The sequence below is a fragment of the Polyodon spathula genome, chromosome 10 (assembly GCF_017654505.1).
Source record: "Polyodon spathula isolate WHYD16114869_AA chromosome 10, ASM1765450v1, whole genome shotgun sequence".
NCBI classification, from domain to species: Eukaryota; Metazoa; Chordata; class Actinopteri; order Acipenseriformes; family Polyodontidae; genus Polyodon; species Polyodon spathula.
Window position 1 is genome coordinate 19,314,198 of NC_054543.1, and position 23,278 is coordinate 19,337,475.

The 23,278-nt window shown below is 40.1% G+C and overlaps 1 protein-coding gene across 44 annotated transcripts in view; it reads left to right on the top strand.

Moving 5' to 3' along the window:
* The window catches only part of LOC121321895 (sorbin and SH3 domain-containing protein 1-like), a 138,982-nt gene that overhangs the window by 46,681 nt on the left and 69,023 nt on the right, over positions 1 to 23,278 (top strand). For 27 of the 44 annotated variants that reach the window (XM_041261245.1, XM_041261236.1, XM_041261251.1 and 24 more), the window contains exons 1-5: positions 3,940 to 4,097; positions 15,740 to 15,795; positions 19,472 to 19,543; positions 20,362 to 20,487; positions 23,132 to 23,233. In XM_041261245.1, coding sequence (XP_041117179.1) covers positions 4,066 to 4,097; positions 15,740 to 15,795; positions 19,472 to 19,543; positions 20,362 to 20,487; positions 23,132 to 23,233 — 388 coding nt within the window. In that variant the 5' untranslated portion in view covers positions 3,940 to 4,065. Of the gene's footprint in view, positions 1 to 3,939; positions 4,098 to 15,739; positions 15,796 to 16,816; positions 16,866 to 19,471; positions 19,544 to 20,361; positions 20,488 to 20,537; positions 20,634 to 23,131; positions 23,234 to 23,278 lie in introns of those variants that run through there. The other 17 variants (XM_041261269.1, XM_041261270.1, XM_041261276.1 and 14 more) reach the window with 7 other exon arrangements.

Genomic DNA, 23,278 nt, shown 5'->3' on the forward strand with positions numbered 1-23,278 from the left:
CCAGCTTTGTTAGGATCTAAATGTTATCTTTTAGAGCAGCTAAGGACACCCCTGGTGCTTATTGATCATGTCTTCTATTAGCACCATTTAGCATGAGTTATTAATAGTGTCATATTCTGGGGATATAAGAAGGTGGTTGTCTGTCTGTCTGTACACTCGTCAGTCCGAATGTCACTCTTACCTTTGTTTATATATGTAGAGAACAGTTTATCAAAGTATCATTAAAACTATTTAGCTTAGTTTTTTGAGAATATCAGATTCTGGAGATACAGTATATGGCGGTGTCTATACGTCTGTCAGTCTATATGTCACATACATTTTTGCGTTAATTTGAGTTTTACTTATCAAAATGTGATTAGACATTTCATTGCTAATTCGTATTCTATATTCATTTGTACAGACAGTGAACAGAATAGCGGTACACTTTGATTTAACAGCACAAGCCTTCTCTACGTCAGCACAGTAAATTGCCTAGAGCTCTCCTGACAGCCTGCACACACGCACCTGTTCTTGAATTGATTGCAGACAGGCTGATGTCATCTGAAGAAATCCCCAGTGAAACAGAACACCTACTCGATCTGGCTGTAATTAATGCTTTGAATTGCATGGAATCAAAGAACACTGTAAAGAGTGCAGAATCTCTTTCTGTGCCATCAAGGATCCAGTCAGTGCAACCTCAGTTTAAATGCATATTGCTACTGCAGTTTAGTGTGCAGCCAATCAGGAGTTTCAATTCTGAACATAGTTCACAGCTATTCACGCTTCCAGTAAGGCCCGTTTTGAACTCTGATCTATCTGTACCTTCATTCTTCTGGAATGTGACTGTACTGTCAGCTGTTTTAGAGGAAGTTTATGCAGTATAGAGAAAGGTCTTCAGTCATGCAGTGTAATGGGAAGGGCCTGAAACCTAGCAGGGGGAGTGTGATAGGAAGAAAACCACATTCATACCAAAGGTAGTGTTATATTGTAAATGCGTTATTCTGACATACCCAATAAGGGCTCCTAGTTTTGTAGACTACCCATGTACAGTACAGGGTCGTAAACACCATGGACGAAATGAACTGCGGCCTCTGAGCTAATATGAACATTGAGTTTACCATATGCTTTGAGATACTGGCTTCAGTGCATCTCCATAATTTATTAAGACAGTCAAGTTCCTTGAATGGTATCCTACAATAAAAATTAACCACTTAGCTTGAGGTATTTGATAATAATAGTTAGAACGTCTTCAATTATGCAATGATCTGGAGAGATTGTTACTAAAAGGGAGTTTTTATCCTTACTTTTGCCCATCCCATTTACTGTCTGAGAGTTTGCTTGTAAACACGCCATTTGGGTTGGTGGTTTTGTGATGTGTCAACCACAACTTGGTTTGCTAGCAGTCCTATAATAAACAACAGCAGCTATTTTATCTGATCCTATCCAGCCAGGCCATCACAGTGCATTTTGTATCCCTCTGGAAAAACTTCAGCATTTGAGTTTTATTTATTTGGGAAAATTGATTGCAAAGTGATATCCATTTGTCAAGATAGTAGTCCACTGAGGTCAACAAGCATGCAGTCTAAATTACTTTTTGCACACCCTGTACACTTTATCAACAAAAGTAAAATCTTACAGTCCCTTGCTGATGCGTCTGCATATGTAACTGTTTCTGTTTCTCTTTGCCTTGAGCCTGGGTTCTGATAACATTTATATGAAAGGAGGCACACAGGTTGTTCCCACACAGACAGCGTTCTTGTTTTTAATATTTTCATTTCCCTGCTCATAGGCAAATGGGGTGTTTGCATAGTGGCAGCCATGTCTATGGAAATTCCAGTGTTTCCTTTCAGCTGTAAATCCCAGGGGCTCAAGTCAGAAACAACTCAAATGGGCGTGCGTGATGCTGTGGTGTACTGTGGCTGCTTGAAAGCCATTAAAAGCACACTCTTTTATTACCCCCACAGTCAGACTGCTGGGGCACTGTGACGGAGTGTCTCGGCCCTATATATATATATATTTGCGCTGTTTTATTACTATTTGTCTTGTTATTGTTTGCAGCGCAGATGTAAAGCCTCCGCCATTTTTTGTGGTTTTGTACTTTTGATTTTAAAACCTCGTGAGGATGCGTGACTGATCAGCTACTGATTACGCTGTGTAACAAAAAAACCCATTTTTTTTTGTTCCTGGGTAGTAAGTGTTATTTCCTAATTGCTTATGCCTCAAAAGTATAGAACATGGCTATTATTCCCCACAGACTTTGCTTTTGTGACCAGGACAGTGATATTTCAAAATATCACTATTTCCAATGGGAAAACGGGAGAATGTGTGTCTTTTCATTCACATAAAGTCAGAAAAAAACAACATATGAATCCAAATTAACATGTATTTATACTAAAGTAATACAAAGATGACTACAAAAGATTTAGAAGTGAGTAGTTTTTCGAGATTTACAATATTACTGTAAATACAGTATAATTATACTGTAAATACAGTATAATTGTAAATCTCGAAAAACTACTCACTTCTAAATGTTTTTTTCTGACAGTTCTTAACTTAAGGTGCTAATACACGTTAATGTAGGTGACTATGTTTTACACACACAGTGGAATGTGTTTCCCCAAGTGGCAATGAAAGGGCCCAGAGGAATGCTGAGCTCATAGTTATCTTGCCTACCAAGAATCACACATGTTTTTGTATCACCATTATATGTGACAGACTAATAATCTCCAACTGCCTGGCAGCCCTGAAGTACTTGCAATGCCAGCACTGAAGGGTGACACTTTCTTTAATATTGCTTGAACTTCAGACAAGAAGCATCAAAATAAGTAAGATTATTCATGGCCAATGGTGATACTGGAGGACTGGGTTGTTATTGTCCCCGGCAGATACAAGGACAGGTGGTTGAATGTATGTATGTCATGGTTGGATCTGGAAAACCGCTTATCCATTTGTGATAAAATGTGCTATTTCCATTATTTAGCCTGGGGGTACTAGATTTTGGGGATGTTTTAGTTTTTCAGCAGGAAGCTGTGGTCATTGGTGTTGAATTCTGGAGTGCCAGTCTGGACACGGTCTGGATATTGTCAAGTACATTTTTATTAAGTGGCTATGTAGCATAGCCGCTATACTTGCTTATGTTGCTTAAAAAGAAAAGGCAGGTTAGATAGAGTTGGCCAATATTTGCTCAAGACCACCGAATCAAGTGATGCTTGCTAAAGTCGTGAGAGTGGCTGCAGCTACCTTTAATTCTGAGGCCCCAGACAGCAATCAGGAAGTTGCTGATAATGTCTCTTAATGTGGAGCCAAAGAAAGGCAGGGAGCGGGATGACCAGTTTCAAACTTCTGTGAGTTCAGTTTAAACCACAAAGAAGTTCTCTGAGCTGGCTGTGAACTTGTTACCATGGCGTTCTGTTCAAGCCTCTCTCAGTCTTGGTTTAGAAAACCTTTGTATTTTTATAGTAGGATTTGGATTTGTACAGGGAACTCTCTCTTTTAAAAAGGGACATATTGTGGCACCAGCATAGCCGCTAGCTACAGGATCAGCTGACAGTGCTGGAATTATCCATTGAAACTGGATTTGGATGCAGTGGGAAGTGATTGCATGCTAATGAAAACATTACTTATGACTAACAGAGCAAGCTATGGACTCTCAGTGGTTCCTCCGTGCATACCTTTATACAGTTCTCCAGATAAGTTACCCACCATTTCTACTCAAGCCTGTCAGTTATATCTGCTGTCCTCTTCACACAGCACACAACAGCTTTATTACACGGTTTACCCCTTTAGGTAACAGTGTCCAACCGGGAGCTCTACTCCCCGCCCCCACCGACAGTATGTCTGCATTTTGTCAGATTTCGTGGAATGTGAGACAGAGAGAAGGGGGCTGGCTCGTAATGAGCCAGTGACAGCATTATTGGAAGGAGGAGTCCAGTATTTAAAGCTGGCAGAGACGATGGGTGCTTCCAGAGATGTTTTTATAAAGGGAACTAAGCTAGACACTGACTACACACTGTGGAAGAATCCAGAACTGTGATAAACCAGTGAGATTCAGAGTGCAGAGACAGACTAACTTGGCACAGCAAAGACATGGCTCCTTTGACGGAGAAAGTGGATAAAAGGTAAAAATGAAAAGGCCACTGGCTGTGGATACATGTTGAGATTTAGAGTTGCTACACAAATAAAGCTTTGATTTTTCTCCTTTGGGATTTGAGAATGCATGGCAAGAAAGAGTACTGCGTTAAAAAGCAGTGCATTACCTACTAAACTGAAGAAACACGAATGCTTTAGTTTTATAAGGTACTGCTTTTTGTTACCAAAAAAATAATTCTGAAAAAATGATTGTGTTATTGCAGGCAGCTACTTGCAGTGTCTTATTTCTAGGTTTAGGGATCTCTCATGCAATACCGTGACCCTTTCAGAGCATGTCATGAATAGGCATCTAGGCATCTGGGCATCGGTAGTATGGTTGGTAGCTGGGATTGGATGCGAAATAAGCTAAACTGTGCCAAACCTGGGGGTTATCAGTTGTATATTTGCTTGGGTTAGGAGGGGAAAAAGAAGAAAAAATGTTTCAATGTGTATGTGAGCAATTGCTACTTTTTAAATAAAGCGTGTTTGTCTATATTCAGTTACAATTTTATTTTAAATGGTTTGCCATGGTTCTGTTAGTAAATGCACTGTACACATTTAGCTTTTACATTGGTTGGGTGGTTATGTAACATTGCCTCTACTTGTCTGTAATACAACATTTAATCTTACATCTTTAGCAAAAAACTACATTATAATTGTATTTTCCTCTTGTTACTCACTTCAGTGCTATACAGTCATGTGTAGCCTTTGCCTTATTTGGACGGTACAAAGTATAGCAGTCAGCCCCTTACCTTTCTGTCTTACTTATGGTCTTTTGTGATCAATGTTGTATTTACACAGGTTCCTAGTTATTAAGTTATATCTATTGCAGTACACAGAAGTAACGTTGCCTTTTCAAACTTGCTATTCTCCTACATCTTGAACTTACCTAAATTATGAGGTATTTTGAGAAGGGCTTTCCAAACAGACATGTACTTGAGATATACTGGCTTGTACTACTTCGTAATTACTCACTGATATCTATTCATGGTTAGTTTGACAGTCATTTTTGCAGTCTTACTTGAAGTTAGGCTTTCAAATGGCTGTGTGCTGCTTTCAGCATAACATCAAAGCTAGCGGGGGTTTTGTTTTTGCTAGTGGATGCAGTGGTGTAATTATTTTCTGAATGGGTGAGCTCAGGGGGAGATGTGTTGCAAGCTCTGAAGTTCAATCTTCCAAATCTGGCTTTCTGCAGTTGCTGCCCAGGCCAGGCTGTAAATCCTTCACATTATGCAGTTTCTTTGTTGATGGAAACTGCCTCTGTCTCTTTTGAAGCTTAAAATAAATGCTGTGCATATTCGGGGCATCATAGGAATGTCACATGGTCATCTTGTTTACAGACGCATTCCCCTCAATCGATGTAGCGGTTGAAAAATTAAGAACTGCAACAATTGAAAGCTTTATCAGTAAGGATTTGGGGAATGATGTTTGCATTACATCTGAATAACTGGATTCCGAAATCTCAGATGGATGCTTGAAAGAAACTGAACACACATCTTAAAGTCTTTGATAAAAATGCTTGGGTTAGATAGCTGTTAGTCATCTGCATGTCATATTGGCTACTGAGAGGTCAAGGTTTTTTATTTCAACCTCTGTTATAGGGGTGGAGGAAGTCTTCCCAAATGACTGCTGTGGTTACCTGTACTTTAGTTCCTTAGAATGTAATATTAAAAAAAAAAGTGCTGTGGTGAATGGATTCTCACATTCCCTGTTATTCCTAGGGAATTGTGTTTTAACTTGCAGTTATATTTATTGCAGACCAGCCAACAAACAGGAAAGACGTTTCTAGTGTAGTTCGCGGTAAACAACCATACTTACAGTTTGTCTACTGCTTTCTGTGTCCTTGGATATAAGAATGGGCATGTTGAAGATAAACAGGCTTCCATAGTGAATCATAGAATACCACAAAGCAGTTCCATAAAATGTTGGACCTTTCAGCTCCTTGGAAGTTTACAGCCTGTCAGATTACTTCCAGGTCTTCCTTCGTTTTCATTTGCGAAGCTGCAACTGATCAAAACCTCTGATGCTGAAATATAACTAATGTTGTCCAGCTTTCAGTAACTACCAGAACAAAACATTATAGTCCTGACTTACAAATTAGTTATAGTTCTTCCCTAGCCATTGACTAGACAACAAAGCCAAACTTTTACTGCCATTAGTTTAGTTTATGTGACCTTGGACATCAATCCCAAGAGAAAATTGGGAAAATTAAACTGCTTAAGAGATTGCAAAAACATATTTTTTCTCAGTGTTGTATTTTCTATGTAGAAAGCAATATCATAATTTTAGTTTGAATAGTCCCATAATGTCCCTCTTTTATTGAACAGTGTATTTACATGGCAGCCCTCGTTTGTCAGTAAATCACAGTTCAAGATGCATCTCCATCTTGGTTTAACTGAATCTCTTGATAAAGAGTAGTCACCAGCAGATCCAAGGCAGTAGTTTAAGGGTCTGTTGATCATATGAACACTTGTTTAATGTGAAGATGTGCTCAGTTCCCATCTGTAGCTGCCTATGTAGCTCTCAGAACTTAGTGAGTAATAAAGTAACAATGGCAGGACTTCAGGATTCCCAGAAATCGCCAAGCAAACTGGAATTCACAGCCCACTAGTCATGCTCTGCTTTCAGCTGCAAGAATCATTCACACTGACAGACACTTTTATGGATACAAATTATGCATGCAGAAATTGCCTAAAAAATACTTCTCCATTCCGTTTTTTAAAAACTTTTTTAAAAAGAAGTTGATACAGGAAGCAGAGCTAAAGTAGAGTTGGAAATTAAGTGGACTTGGACAGAGGGTAGAAGACCCTTCTTCACACAGAGAGTGTTGATGGTGTGGAATGGATCATCTAGTCATGTTGTTGAAGCTGAACCTCCTTAAGACCCAACTTGACAATGTTTTGAGATCAACCTTGTTTCTACAGGAGACACAAGAATATCAATACCCAAGGTCACGCAGCGAGGAAGTGGCTGAGCTGCTACTCTAACCCTGGATCTCCTGAGGATGTGGCTGGGCTGAGATTAATAAGAACATAAGAACATTTACCAATGAGAGGAGGCCAGTTGGCCCTTCTAAACTCATCCAGTTCTTAGTAGCTGACTTATCTCAGACCTTTGTCAAGTTGGGTCTTAAAGGACCCTGACCCCTCCTGTTTCCCAACTGTTAAATCACACTGCAGTTTCTCTGAAACTGTACTTTGCTTCTGAAGAGCTTTAGCTGAATTACTATCCCACAGTTGTTATTTAATGCATAATGAATTGTATGGGGCAGGTTTTACATTACCATAATATAGTGTAAGTAGTGTGGGCAGAGTCTCTTGTTACCTGAATAATTGAATTTCCAGTGAAGGGCATGAGTGAGTGTTACACAAATGAGGTGAACTGTCAAATTAACTTTCATTTAAAACTCAAAACAAGGCTGTTTCTACCGCAATCAAAGCGCTGGTGCAGTAAACTTGGATACATCGATAATTCTAAGGCCCAGCTGCCAGACTAAGCCTTGTTTTCATTCTGCTCCAGCGGTATGTCAGATATCTGGAACCTGACACATGCTGAGGATTTCAGAGTGACAACATGACCCCACTATTTCTGGCATCACAGATTGTCGGCTTTGGGTTTGCAACGTGATGACAACAAATATTTCTATTTATCTCTGTGAGGTGGCAAACAAAATGGAAATGTTTATATATATATATATATATATATATATATATATATATATATATATATATATATATATATATATATATAGTTAGTTGTTGTTGTGTGGTTTTAAATATAGAAGGGCATCTATACCTACTGTTTTTTTTAGGTCATTTCCCCCAGCTTTGAAGTCGGAATTATAAAAATTATTCATACCCAAAACCATCCAACAAAAAAAAGGCATAAAAAATCTCTCGTAAATTGTCTACATTGTCTACCACTGACTGGCCCAGTAGACCTTGCTGCTGTGTGACAGGGCTTGTGGTTCTAACTACACCCACACTATAATAAAAAAATACTTTATGAACACAATTTAGAAATAATTCCTTACCCAATTAACTTAGCAGCATTGCATGGGTGTGCTGTGCCCTCAGATTTGCACATTTGCAGTTTATTAAAAACAAAGCTTTAAGTAACTGTAATGATTGCACGTTTGTTCTGTGGCCATTGTCTCATGAGGTGCAGATTAAAGACTGAAGGATGTCTGTGAGCAAGTGGGTAAGTGTGTACAGGTGGAAGCAATGCAGCAGTGCAGAAGAAACAGGCAGACAACGAGATTCAGATGCAATGGTCTTTAATGTTCTTTGCTTTTCCAAAGCCTGATGGCAAAACAAACAGTAGACAATAATGATAGAAAATAATACAGCGGCGTGTATTACTTATAATCCCCGGGTTTGACCCACAACCATTCTTTATATACACACATGTAACACAAAACACATACACAGTTCGTTAGTGAGTGAATTAGTGCTTGTGACGAAAATACAGTCCTCTGTGAAAACAAGTGTAGTGATGTTGTCCGGTTTAGTGCTGGCCTTTGGTGACAGTTCTGGATCATGTTATCTGCCTATAACAATTACAATTTAGACATGACAAACAAAACACTCACAGTTCACAATACAGGTCTCCTTTCGGTCTTGTTCTTCCCATTTACAAAGGGGCAGATCACTTTAATACATCCCCCTTTTTATACCCTCAGTCATGACCCCTTGGTTAACGAGCACATTTGCTCTTCCAATCCGCGGATGCCACACCGTTTCCTCTCCGGGTCATTGAGTTTGTGTACTGTAGCTCTGCCCTCTTTCTAGATGGCCAACTTCCACCTAACCCTGGGAATAAACTGTCATGCCATTCAGTCCTTTGAGATCTAACACCAAGAAACATTCGATCCCTGTCACAACATCCCACAACGACTATGCCTTTAAATTCTAAACTCTACTTTATAAACTTTCAAGTTAATTGAATCGAGAGACGTGCTGGTACTAAACGGAGAAAAGTTAAGCCAGATGAAGTATTAAAATGTAATAATTCTAGTAAAGTTTTTTTGTATACTTCTTACAGTTCTGTATATATAGAATAGTAACTTTACATTGCTACTGTGTAGGCAGGAGCTGTATGTTCTGGTTGAGAGTGACTGCATTTCAGACCTGTCAACTTCCTTATTTGCTTTGATGCTCCCATTTTTTGGACATTTCTTCTGGACAACTCCTGGGACAGATTTGCTCCTGTATTTTGCTAAAAACTCTACTTTTAAACCCCCTTAATGTCAGCAAACCTTGCAAAGTTTAGGACCCAGGTGAGTCCTGTGGCAGGCAGGCATTCAGTGCATGCATTTTTCGATCACACCTACTGAATTTTATCCAAATATAAGTGATAAGTTTCTTTTGATGCTCAGTATGTGTGTGTGTGTGTGTTTGTGTCTATATATTATATATATATATATATATATATATATATATATATATATATATATATATATATATATATATAAAGATGCTTGGATGTTTGTTGGCAAGGTCCTTAGATCCTGGCTTAGGGAACATGATTTAAGAATGTGGTAATTTGTTACTAAAAGCATGCCGTTTAGAATCTTGGCATGAGTGGGAATCGGTGGGTGATACTAAATTTAACAGTATCTGTGAAACCTGTAAAAAATGTACAGCCTGAATTACTAGCAATGGTGATGCCAGACTGAGCCCACAGTGTCACTATCTGTCTTTGAAACTTAGGGATAAAGGATAGGGTTAGTCAATGTTTACAAGTAATGTATTATAGGTAGACTCACTACTAGTTTAAAGTCTGAACATACTGTACTGTAATACTTTGCTGTTTATGCACTATTTTAAAAACTTCTTGGAATAGTTATAACCCCTTAATTGTTTTAAAATGTCATTTATATGTTGAAGATTGCAACCTCAACTTATGCAATTACTTCACAATCACATGATGCGTGATTAGCCTACTACAAGTTTCTGAGGTCAACTGTCACTTTTATTAACTAGTTGACTATTTGAAGCTACCTCTATGAAAGCAATAACAAAGCATGTTTTTACAGTATGAAATAACAAATATACTGGGAGATGTGTATAATTACCTCTGGCAGTAAATGCTGTATTAATTATAGTGTGAAATAATATCACACGACCAGTCTGTAATGGACATTATTATAGTTTTTTCTCCTCAACTTCATGATGTAACTGCCATGGAAAAGCGTGCTGTCAGGTTCAGTTAGGTATTGGTTTTATGACACAGCACCATGTTTACAATGTTCCCTTGAATATGTGAAACATTGAAGACTGGAGTTAGAGGCTGGAGACAGAAGGGTGCACTTATCTGAATTCCCCTCAGAATCACTGCTTGGTCCAGGAATTGAAGATTCAAAGCTAATTTTCCACACTATTTAAGGAAGGGAGCCATGAGCCGTGATGGAACACAATGTGCTAGACGAGTGAATACTGTGACAGCCAGGGTATGATGGGAGGAGCTGCGGTCTGGCAGAGAGTCAGCCTTAGTAACTTTCACAGAGACTGCCACTGTTGAAAAGAAGCAATCGAACCCTCCCAGTGTTGCAGACTTCTTTTTTTTTTTTTACAGCCTAGAAGAGGCTTTACAACAATATTTTCCTACCCTAAACAAGATGCCCCTAGGGATGAGGCCCTGGTCGTTAAACTTTATTTATAGCAGCCCTTTGTTACCGTTACATACTGTTAGAGAAGTCTTTTCAGCTGTGCTTGATTTATTATGCCTGGCTTGTTTTCTTGGTAACGTTGTACTTTTAACACTATAGTGTGCACAGTTTTCCCAGCAAACAACCTCTAATGATGTGTTATGGCTGTTACAATTTCTGACGCTTAACGAAGCAGCCACAGAATCAGTTTTTGTATGCCCTCGTGAAGCTCAGGTGTTCTCTGCTGTTGTTTTAGAAGGAGATGGAGTGTGTATCATTAGGCAGATGTGGTCGGTTTTGTCTGCAAGTTGGCCACATTGACACACTGGTGTTGATCTCAAAAATAAGTTTAGGTACAATTGTAATATTTGCAGTGTAAGCATCTCAGGTAATTTGCTTATGACCTGTGTGCTTCAACACTTTTTGATTTCCAGGTATAATATAGTGGAATTTAACCCCATCCCTGCCACTTTATAAAGGGCAGAGCTCTGCTCTGCCACCCCCCCCCTTTAAACCCAAGCCCTTCCCCCAAGAATCCCATTATGTCCCTTGGGTGGACGGTGGTGGGCCAGGTTGATGTTGGTGCACCCAAGACTTCTTTGGTTGAGGGTGCCCCGGATCTCCAAGGAAGTAACGCAACGCCTTCAGGAGACCTTGATCCTCCAGCAGATGCAGTTCTGGTGGGCAGGCAGCACCCCTGGACAGTGTGGGCGGTGCCTCTAGCAGCGTCGGACCCTCCATGGGCGTCGGACCCTCTGGTGGCGGAGGCGGGAACGGCGGCCCGGCAACCTCGGTGGCAGAGGCGGGAACGGCGGCCCGGCTCCCTCGGTGGCGGAGGCGGGAATGGCGGCCCGGCTTCCTCTGGTGGCGGGAACGGCGGACCCTCAGGAACAGCAGATTAGGACTGTGGCCACTCCGATAACAGCAGTTCCAGCTCCTCCGGCAGCAACGGCTACAGCCCCTCAACCACCGGCGTTGGGGGCTGTGGCCATTGTAGTGGCCTCGCAGGCAGGGCTGGTACCTCCTGCTGTAACGATCGTGTCCGCCTTCGCTGGGCTTCTCTCAACAGCATATGTAGAGGCTGCTGTGGAGCATCAGCCTTCTCCCCTTCTGGCTCCCTGGTCCATGGTTCCTCCCCTCTGGTCTCTGGCGGCGGCTCCCCCCTCTGGGTTCTGGCGGCGGCGGCTCCTCCCTCTCTGGCTCTCGGGACGGCTGCTCCTCCCTCTCTGGCTGTCGGGACGGCTGCTCCTCTCTCTCTGGCTCTCGGGACGGCGGCTCCTTCCTCTCTGTTTGAATAATTGGGGTCTCTCCCATGTCTATCGCCAGGTAATTAAGGACCATGAGAGCAAACTCTGGGAAGGACGCGGGTGATGTTGTACCTACCACTATTCCCATCTCCCCCCATCTTGACACCACAGCATGTTGATAACTATGGGGAGGTCGTGGAAGAGGTCCGCCTCAGGGTGCATCAGCCAGTTCAATATCTCCTGGGACAGTGGTGAAGGAGGTGGCGCTGGAGGTAGTGAGGTGGCCGCTGATGCCCGTGGTGAAAACTGCTCCTCTTCCTGGGCCTGATTGTAGGGGCATCCTGCCCAGTTGTAGCCGTCCTCCTCACAGCGGCCACACCAGTCTGCCGGTGGCATTTCTGGGCAGGACCTCCAGTGGTGGTCCTCCTTCCTGCACCAGGAACACCAGGGGAAGAGGCTGGCCGGGTCCTCCAGTGGTGGCTGTTGTTGCAGCAGCTTACATTTCTTTTGCTGCTGTCTGCTCTTCTTTCCCATTTTTTAAAATGTATTTATTAAAAAACATTTCCCAAAAGTAAAAAAAAAAAAAAAAACCTGCAGTACTGCTCTGAGCCTCCTGGAGGCACTATATCCCACACATGTCAAGCCTGCATCGTACAGTGTTCTAAAATAAAAAAGAATGTCAGGTTGGTGCGACAGGACCTTTAACTAAGGTAACCTTTCCATGACATTTCTGTAAATTCTTGTTTTTTTTTCCACAACTTGCCCATGAAATGTAATAAAAATCATTGACAAAATTGTATCCTTAAGGATGATGTAATGCAGCAGTCTCTTGACACAGGGGTGGTACCGACAGACTGGAAAATTGCAAACGTAATACCGATCCACAAAAAAGGAAACAAAACTGAACCAGGTAACTACAGACCAGTAAGCCTGACTTCTATTATATGCAAACTTATGGAAACTATAATAAGATCCAAAATGGAAAATTACCTTTATGGTAACAGGGTACTGGGAGACAGTCAACATGGTTTTAGGAAAGGGAGATCGTGCCTAACTAACTTGCTTGATTTTTTTGAGGATGCAACATTGATAATGGATAATTGCAAAGCATATGACATGGTTTATTTAGATTTCCAGAAAGCTTTTGACAAAGTCCCGCACAAAAGATTAATTCTCAAACTGAACGCTGTTGGGATTCAAGGAAACGCATGTACATGGATTAGGGAGTGGTTAACATGTAGAAAACAGAAAGTACTGATTAGAGGAAAAACCTCAGAATGGAGTGTGGTAACCAGCGGTGTACCACAGGGATCAGTATTAGGTCCTCTGCTATTCCTAATCTACATTAATGATTTAGATTCTGGTATAGTAAGCAAACTTGTTAAATTTACAGACGACACAAAAGTAGGAGGAGTGGCAAACACTGTTGCAGCAGCAAAGGTCATTCAAAATGATCTAGACAAGATTCAGAACTGGGCAGACACATGGCAAATGACATTTAATAGAGAAAAGTGTAAGGTACTGCACGCAGGAAATAAAAATGTACATTATAAATATCATATGGGAGATACTGAAATTGGAGAAGGAATCTATGAAAAAGACCTAGGAGTTTTTGTTGACTCAGAAATGTCTTCATCTAGACAATGTGGGGAAGCTATAAAAAAGGCTAACAAGATGCTCGGATACATTGTGAAAAGTGTTGAATTTAAATCAAGGGAAGTAATGTTAAAACTGTACAATGCACTAGTAAGACCTCATCTTGAATATTGTGTGCAGTTCTGGTCACTTCGCTATAAAAAAGATATTGCTGCTCTAGAAAGAGTGCAAAGAAGAGCGACCAGAATTATTCCGGGCTTAAAAGGCATGTCATACGCAGACAGGCTAAAAGAATTGAATCTGTTCAGTCTTGAACAAAGAAGACTACGTGGCGACCTAATTCAAGCATTCAAAATTCTAAAAGGTATTGACAGTGTCGACCCAAGGGACTTTTTCAGCCTGAAAAAAGAAACAAGGACCAGGGGTCACAAATGGAGTTTAGAAAAAGGGGCATTCAGAACAGAAAATAGGAGACACTTTTTTACACAGAGAATTGTGAGGGTCTGGAATCAACTCCCCAGTAATGTTGTTGAAGCTGATACCCTGGGATCCTTCAAGAAGCTGCTTGATGAGATTTTGGGATCAATAAGCTACTAACAACCAAACGAGCAAGATGGGCCGAATGGGCTCCTCTCGTTTGTAAACTTTCTTATGTTCTTATGTTCTTATGTTCTTAATACTTTTTTGATTGAATTATTGCTGGCACCTGCTGGTGGTTTGATAATTGTGAGCCCTATAAATGGGTCAGGTTTTACCCAGTCCGGGGTGAGGAATACCGGGCGTGTACTGTGAGGAGCTGGAGTGTTAGAAAGAAAGAAAGAAAGCAAGCAAGCAAGAATTGAAACAAGGCAAAATACCAGATACCATCTGAAAAGATAACTGTGTAAGTCTTTGTGAACTTGGTTTTTGGTTGTCTGTTTGTACTGGGTAAACAGCTCATCTGACCCGGGGGTAGGCAGAGCCACCAGACTAAAGTGTAGTTAGCATCTTCTTAATTTTGTGTTTGGTTTATTTTTGCAACCTGTCTTCAAAATAAAGACACTTAGAGTGTCATTATGCTGCATCTGAAGTCTCCAGCCTGTGGTTAGTGCACCAACATACTGCACCACGGAGTCACCACGTCACAGTATATACATACATAAAAACCCAACTCCCTTACAATGTGCCTCCTCTTTGAATCAAGTGACCAGCTGCCACTGCTTTTAATCACATCTCTACAGCAACTCAAGGCGATCCGGGCCACGGCACCAATGAAACAGGTGGAGGCTAGGTGTGAACTAGCTAACAACCACACCACAAGCAGGCTTCTAAACCAGAGCCTGTCTGCATTCTTGGTTCCCAGAGATTTTAATCCCATCTCACTGGCAGGTCAGAATTCAGCATCCCACTGCTCTTTACACTAGCTTCTGAGAGAGATTGCGCTTGTGTCAGTTCATTCATACATGGATGATTTTACAGGGGTATCCTACTAGTTATATAGTCTTAGAATCCACCTTTTCCCCTTACTGAATACACTGTTTATCCAGATATTTGAAAATAAATCAGACAAAATACTTATATTCAAATTTAATATTTTAATAAACTGGCAGGCTGGCGAGTGGATAGAGGCCCAGTTAGAGGCAGTTCAAAAAATAATACTTTCGTTATAAATAAGTACAAAATAAAAGTGCACAGGGCCAAAACAAGTGTGTTTAAGCACAAATAGAAAAACACAAAACAAGACTTACAATAATAAAGGTTTCCAGGCTGGGCGATGCCATCACTGGATCAGAGAAAAAAAAAAAAACAGAAAACAAAATAACAAACATCAGCGTGCTTCCTCAGCTCCTTCTTTTCTCTAATGAGAAGCTGAGGCCTCCTTTTATGTCAGATGGCTGGGTGCTGATTGATTGTTAATTACTCCAATCAACCCTAGCCATCTGAACACAATAAACCTAGGCAGGTAGGGGAATTTAACCCCATCCCTGCCAATCTATAAAGGGCAGAGCTCTGCTCTGCCACAGGCGGTATTTAGATTTGCCACTGTTTAGATCAGTTGTCTGTTAGCAGAATATACACTTATTCAATTCTGATGTATTTGTATAATGGCAATTCTGCACTAGATCTGTGTGTGACTAATGTTGTTCTTTTTTTCTTGCAGGGAGAACCAGAACGTTGAAGTGCACAGGTCCAACACCACAATCACCATGAGCACAGGTATATCTGCAAGAATCATTCTATAAGTTGAACTTCCTCTATCGGTCTACATTCAATTTAGTCCGACAGGCTCTTTGTCGGTAGAGCACCCCAAATGCCTTCACAATGCAACATTCAAAAAGGCCTTGTTAAAATCATTAACTAGATACTAAACCAGCAAAAAGCTTTGAAAGTCGCTGCAGAGGTGGTTTTATAGTTTAAAGGTTTGATTTAATAAGTATACTGAAGTCTGACATATGTGAGAAATGTTCAGGTAAATATTTTCCATCCTTTTCCATGGAGGTCTGTTTCTAATTCATTCTACCTAAAAACAACATGCAGCCTTTGGGATTGAACGTCTGTGCTATTTACTGCAAGAACTCACAGCTTTTATTAGCCTTCTGGCTCAAAGTACCTTAACATTTATAAACACAACTTGCCAGTGCCTGTAAGGTGGTTCACCCATTGTAGTGGAAACATACTGGATGTGTGGTTTGAAGGAGAAATGTTTAGTAAATACAAAGCTGATTTAAATAAGAAGCAACAAGATAGACACTGGGCGTGAACTCAGAATATAGCTCCTCCCAGCCCATCGCTTTACTGGAATATATCTCATCCCAGTCCATCGCTTTACTGGAATTGAATCTGGAATATAGCTCCTCCCAACCCATCGCTTTACTGGAATTGAAACTGGAACATACCTCATCCCAGTTCATCACTTTACTGGAATTGAAACTGGAATGTACCTCATCCCAGTCCATCGCCTTAACCACAGTACAAAATTACCAGGCCTATTTACACAGACCTTTACTTTTAGTTAAAGTAATGTATTGCCTTACGTGCACTGCCTCTTTTACACTGCAGGGGTCAATCTTGTATTGACTTCAGAGCACCATTCACAGTCACATTAAATAAACACTTGTCCCTGTGGAAACAAAATAGTTATTAGAACAAGATCCATAATCTAATGCCTAGGGATATTCCAAATACTGAGTGATTTAATAATTTTTTTAATGTTTTTTTTTTTTTTTTTTTTTTTTAGAAATTATTAGACATGACATTAGTGCAAAGAGCAGACTGAGTTACCCAAGGTAGGTTAACATGTAGGAATAAGCTGAGCACAATATCCAAGTTCTCTTTAATGCTGCTATTCACGATGTTTAAATAAGCTGCTGTTTTTCAAAAACGGGAAAATGAAAATGTACCAAAAAGACATACTGGTTACCAGTGAGTTCTTATAGAACAAAGACCAAAAAATAAATAAATAAATAAATAAATAAATAAATAAAAGTTTAGTTCACTAAAAAGCGGTAGCGACTACACTAGTCTCTTTTCCACTGTACAGTCGAGTCGCGCCAGGGCCGTACGGAGCACTCACGGTGCGGTGAAGCGGAGCCTGGGTTGTTTTTCCACTGCAGAGCCGTGCTACTGACGTCACACGCAACGAAAGACAGTTGTTGTTATTAATTATTGTTATTAATTAACTCAGTTTGCCAAAAGATGTGCAAACAAATGTAGTTCAAAAATTAATAGACCAATGGTACAGCTGTATCTTGTATCGCTATATTCCTTAAATATATTTAGGAATGTCTTTATAATCCATACATTTTACTGATTATATCGACTTACTAAAGTTCCATTAGTTCTGTTGGAGAGGGAAAAAAGAAGGTTTTGAAAAATATAGTTGTTGTTTTTGTTTGGATGCTTTAAAAAAAAGCAGCTGTGCGAGCTCAACGAGACTCGTAGTTGTATTTGTGGTACCGCTGGACATTATTATGTTTGACTGTTTTTGTAAATAAGTTTAAAATTGTCTTTTTTTTTTATATTAATATAATAAAGGTCAAGGATGAGAAATTTGGTAGAACTTGGTGGTTTTTGAGGGTGTGAGCTAAGTGTACCCTACCCACGGTTTATGTCAAATCATCAGAAATTCAGGCATAAACTTTCTCATTTCTTCCTGAACACTTCTGTCTGTCCATAGGGAAACTAGAGCCTGCACTTTCTCAGCATCCCAAGGCTGTACTTTTCTCTCATCACATTCGCTGCTCGCCATGTTTGCTATGTTTCTTTCTGGAGTGTACTGACCTAACTTAACCCTGCCCCTGGCTCGGCTCGACTTGCAGCTGGATTCAGATGTTTTGTGAGGCCAGAATATCACGGTTTGGTTCTCACTCGGCTCGACAAATAGCCAGTGGAGAACCACCAGTACCCATACTGTACTGAGTCCTCACGAGTCAAATGTGCTAGTGGAGAAGGGGTATAAGACACTGCTGCAGTAGCTCTCTGCTCATTAAACACCCCATCAGTATGCAGCATTTTGACTACTTGCTTCTAAAGACCAAAGATGGTCTTTGCAGTCTCTTCAAACCCATTAAAAAATGTAAGTGCAAAACTTAAAAGGAGCCCTGTCTTAATACAATACAGCTCTGATGACTTGGCCTTGGTTGGTTAAACCTGTTCTGTTAGGTATCCTTCCCCTATTCCTTAAACAAAAGGAAAGTATGGGTTGTGTATTTCACCACAGTTGTACAATCTGTGGGATTCAGGATGCGTGTAACTGACCGGATATCCTCTGATATCCCTTGCCTGTGTTCCTGCCAGCCTCATTCCTGTCTGCAGTGAGCAGGACGAGGAGCATGTCCTTGTGCTTGCCCTGTGGCACCGGCTACCCTTGCAATCTGTCACCCTGCAGCTCAGTTGTGCTCTGCGGGGTGGCTCTTTCCCATGGCCTGCTGACAGATTGCAGGAATGGGGCACATTTTTAACATTCCTCTCGGGCTGTGCAGGGCCTTGCTTGATGTGCAGATATTACATATCTTTATACTTTACATTATCTAACAATTTAAATAAATGTTATGGAGCAAAAAGCACAGCTTACAGAAACAACGTGCATTATTGTGATTCACATTCAAACAAACACTGACAAAAAAGAGCATGATCTTCTTTGTTCACAACTCAGTTTAAATTAGAAATCAATGCATAGTTTGAAATAAATGACAGACATTCTACCGTACAAACGAGCAGCAATGTCATTCTCACTATTATAGTGCAAGACATTTATTTATTTACATCTGTTTGCCTGAAATAATCCACTCAGAGTCCATGTGAAGCATTTCATCAGTAAGTAGTGGTTTTATTATAAGTTCCGTTAGTGAGTCATTTTTTTCATTAGTGAGCAATAACAGAACGTCTCCAAAGAACAAAATGGGAGAACAGTGTTTACTTGTTGTATAATGGTGTAATAAAACATAGCTGAGCATTTTAATGCACAGAGAGGTGTGGTAATATTGAAAATCATGGAAAACCATGGTGGTTTATGCATAGAAAAACTGCATAATTACCATGCAAGTGAACTTTTATAAAGGTGGTAGTCCTGCTTAAACGTTCTTGGTTGGTTCTTTGGTTGATTCTTAGTATGCCCCTCCATGACCTCTAGTAACGGCTCTCTGGCTCTGGCTCTTGCTGTGTGCAGTGTTCAGTGTCAAGAGTTAATTGACTATGTTGCTGTGCTTCTCTTCACAATAGCACAATCATAATAATCCATTATGTAATGCAGCTGGCTAAATCAAGAAATTAATGGTGATCTCTGTGGCTGGCTGCCCTATGATCTCATTTATTCCACAGTGCTGTATTTCCACTGTGTGTGAGTGTTATCACGGGAGTGAATGCTTTCTGCCAACTGCTGTTTCTCTTTCAGAGCGTGAGGTCACCATTTCACAGACTGTTGTAAATGGGATGTCATCCTCCAACAGCCATGATCAGGACCGAGGTGAGTGGAAGGCAGTGTTTTAATTAGAGTGAGAGCACTGCAATGCATACAGGCCAACAGCATGACTTTCATTCACAGTATGACAGTAGCTGGATTTGAGCACTAAGAGGGGAAAGGGCAGGGATACCAGCAATTGTAATCTGACATTCATCCTCTGATATTGTAAAGTGACACAGTTCACACTGTAAAAAGCAAGAAATGGATTGACGTACTGCATATAAAAAGATTGAAACCCCTGCACAAAGTGGTTGATGAAATGATGCCACTTGATTATTTATTCCACAACACATTATTTATGACTGTTCTATTACAGCATTGGGGAGCATTACCATATCTTGCGAATGAAGATTTTTGGTTTTTCTTTGATAATCAGTTTATTATAAATGGATGTAGCTCTAAGGGCAAAGATAAATCTTCATATGATGTTTCTTTTTATTAAGAAAATAAATTGATAAAAACCTACACAGCACAAACACTAAGCTATAAAACAAAAAACAAGTAAAATTCAGTTTTCTTTGTAATCATAGTTAGCCCCACTTTATCAGAAACTGCCAATACTTGGGGAAAGAAAAACCAGGAGTAAGAATATTACACCATATACCATGGTTTCACAAACCCTGATTAGCACTAATCTTGTATTACCCTACTTTATCTTAGGTGTGGTTTACATCATTCTGATATTGAAAGTGCTATAACCACAGTATAGTATAGGAATGAATCATAAAATGCTATAAATAATTTGAATGATGTTATGAAAGGGAATGATATGTCATTCAATCTAATATATGGAATGCTTTTGTTTGTCTGTTCAAACCCAGTACTGGAGAAGGAAACCCTAATCTGTTTGGTTGACTGGCTTCAATATCCTGTGTGCTTTTTAAACCTCCTGCTCCTGTCTGTATCTCTCCCCACTAAAAAGGAAACCACAAGGCATGCTCCAGAAAGTAATTTTTCCTCTGTTCTCTCTGCATTGTCTACACTTTTGTGTTTGCAGTGGTTGAAGTCCCTTTGCGTGCACGCTCTATCTCTGCTGTTAAAATAATTCCTGTGAAGAGGGTGAAAAGTTTTCCTGACCTAATGCTGGTTACAGGTACCCTTTGTAAAGCTGCCATTCACCCATCATTTCCCTTGCAAGCTTGCCTCCAGCCTCATCTTTCCATCAGTAGACTCAGTAGTTCCTAATGCTGTAAATCTAGCTGTTTCATTGTTAACAGTACCTGGACTCTCGTGAACCTGAAAATGTGTTTTGGTGTGAAGCAATAGGGGATATGTGAGGGCTGGAGTGAGAAGTGGCTTTCCTCGTTGAGTTAACACAAAGTACAATATACCAGATGGTTATAAATAGGTAATACACACACACACACACACACACACACACACACACACACACACACACACACACACACACACACACACACACACACACACACACACACACACACACCACTGAAAGAATCATTGCACCCCTTTCAGCCAAGTGATTCCCTGATTACATTGAAACACGTGTGAGAGCTGGTACAAGGTAAGGAACACTCTTAGTTTGTTTGCCTTGCTGCTTTACTACCTTGGTCACTTCACCCCAGCAGTGTCTTCTAGGTCAAAGCATGGTACTGGCTGAAAGCATGTCAGACAACAAGGGAAGCAGCTCATTGGTTGTTCACTGAAAAGAAGCCACTGAAGGGGTAGGGACAATTTTACCCTACAGGTGAAACGACTGAGGATGTGCAAGACAATCTAGAATGGCTTGAGAACAGAGATGTCTTTTAACCGAGTAAAGTACCTGATATTATGTTTTAAAAAGAAATACATGATTGCTAAAACGTGTGTTTCTTTCAAAACTGCACAGTTTAGACCTGTGTAATGAATAGATGTGCATGGCAGAGAATGTTTACACACCTTTACACATTATATTTGGCATAAAAAACTAAAATACATACTACAAGAGTGGAGGGGAGTGTGACCATAACATGTGTCTAAATAAACATGTTTGTCTCTTCTTTTAACTATTTAATATGTACAGCTGACCCTCACATGAATACTATCTTCTTTACACCATAACAAAGTAAAGTCAATTGTGCATATAATTAAAAATGGGAGCCAAAATGTAACGTTTTCACACAAATTGTTATCCGTGTGTTACCCATACAGAAACAACATGCTTTCTGTCCATCTTTCATGAACATTCATATCTTTATTAATCAAACAATGTCTTTGTACTGCATGCATGCTGGAACTCTAGATGGTACATTTAAACAATGAGCCAAATTGTAATATGGTGATTGTTGCATTGGTAAGCAGGGCTAACGTATCAAAATTCCTTTGTGACCAACATCAGATTATGTGAATAGGCTCGTTCATGGTTTGCATTATCTTTTCAGAATATTTTTTTTTGCACTGGACATTCAAAGCTAGAATTTACAGAACCATTCAGTTGTAATGTGTGCCATATTAAAGGGCTAATGTTTAAAACTGTATCTTCTGTGCCTGTGCTGATTTCATAGTAGTAGAGGCAGGGTCATGTACAGTATGTAGGTTTGGGGAGATTTTTGTTTTGCTCAGTGTCTGACCTGGAGCTCCCGACTATAGTGATGAGTTTTTTTAGACAAACAAAACATTGATGGAAGCAAAATGTCCTTTCACCCAGGGCACTGACATTTTTACTGCTATACCGAGGCCGTAAACTGACAATTAAAATATGCCATGAAACTATTAAGCTAAATTGATCTAACTTAAGAGCTACTGCTGTGCACACTGGGAAATGTATTTCTTTGTGGAGTTTTATCCAGGACTATAGTCCCACAATGCACTGCAGAGCTTAAAGGAACTGGGTAAGCAATGTGAAACCAAAAAGCAGTACAGTACTGGTTATAGGGAAGAGAAGAGACCTGATGAACTGTTCAGCTGGATATGTATTCATTAAAAAAAGTTAATAGGAGAGATATGCAAGCATCATATTTAAGAACATTAATTTATATTCTAACATTAACATATAACAGCAGAAGCTTAATAAAATAATGCCTGTTATCGTTCTTCATGTAGGAAAAATATCAAATCTAATTAAGTTGTTTTTATGCCATTTGCCCTTTCATTATTTGCTTTTTCATATGTAAACCCATTACCATTTTAATAGGGGAATCGAAAACTATTCTTTAATCATTAGTATAACAGAACGTCTTGAACTCCTGACCCTACCTGGTACACGACAGATAAAACTAATTACAGTTTTCAGCAAAATTCTGGCATCCACATGCCCTGTGAAGTACACTGCAGATTTTGTTTACATGGCCGCCTCTTGCCTTGTTTTCTACCTTTTTATTTTTTTCATCAGTTGTCTGAATATTTTGTATTGAAAACTTTTACATTTTTCCAAATATGGTCAAAACTAATTGCAGCTCCCTGCAGTGGTTTATCTGGGATGGCAACCTCCAATCAGAGCACAGCTAATAGTCACATGGGTATCTCAGTTTGTGGAGTGCAGCTGAAGCTTTTGATTTGAAATAACATTATTACACTCTAAAAATAAATATTCTTTCCAACCAGTTTCAAAACAAAGCGAGAACATACTGTACTTTGCTTTCCCTTTCACAGAAACAGATCCTTCCAAAGTGTGCACGGGGAAGGGAGCTGTGACACTGCGTGTGTCCAGCGTTCACGCAGACCTCCAGAGCAGCAGCCCCCAGCCCTCTCAAAGTGAGTACTGCTTCAGGGGACTAGCACAGCAGAGTCTCTTACCTT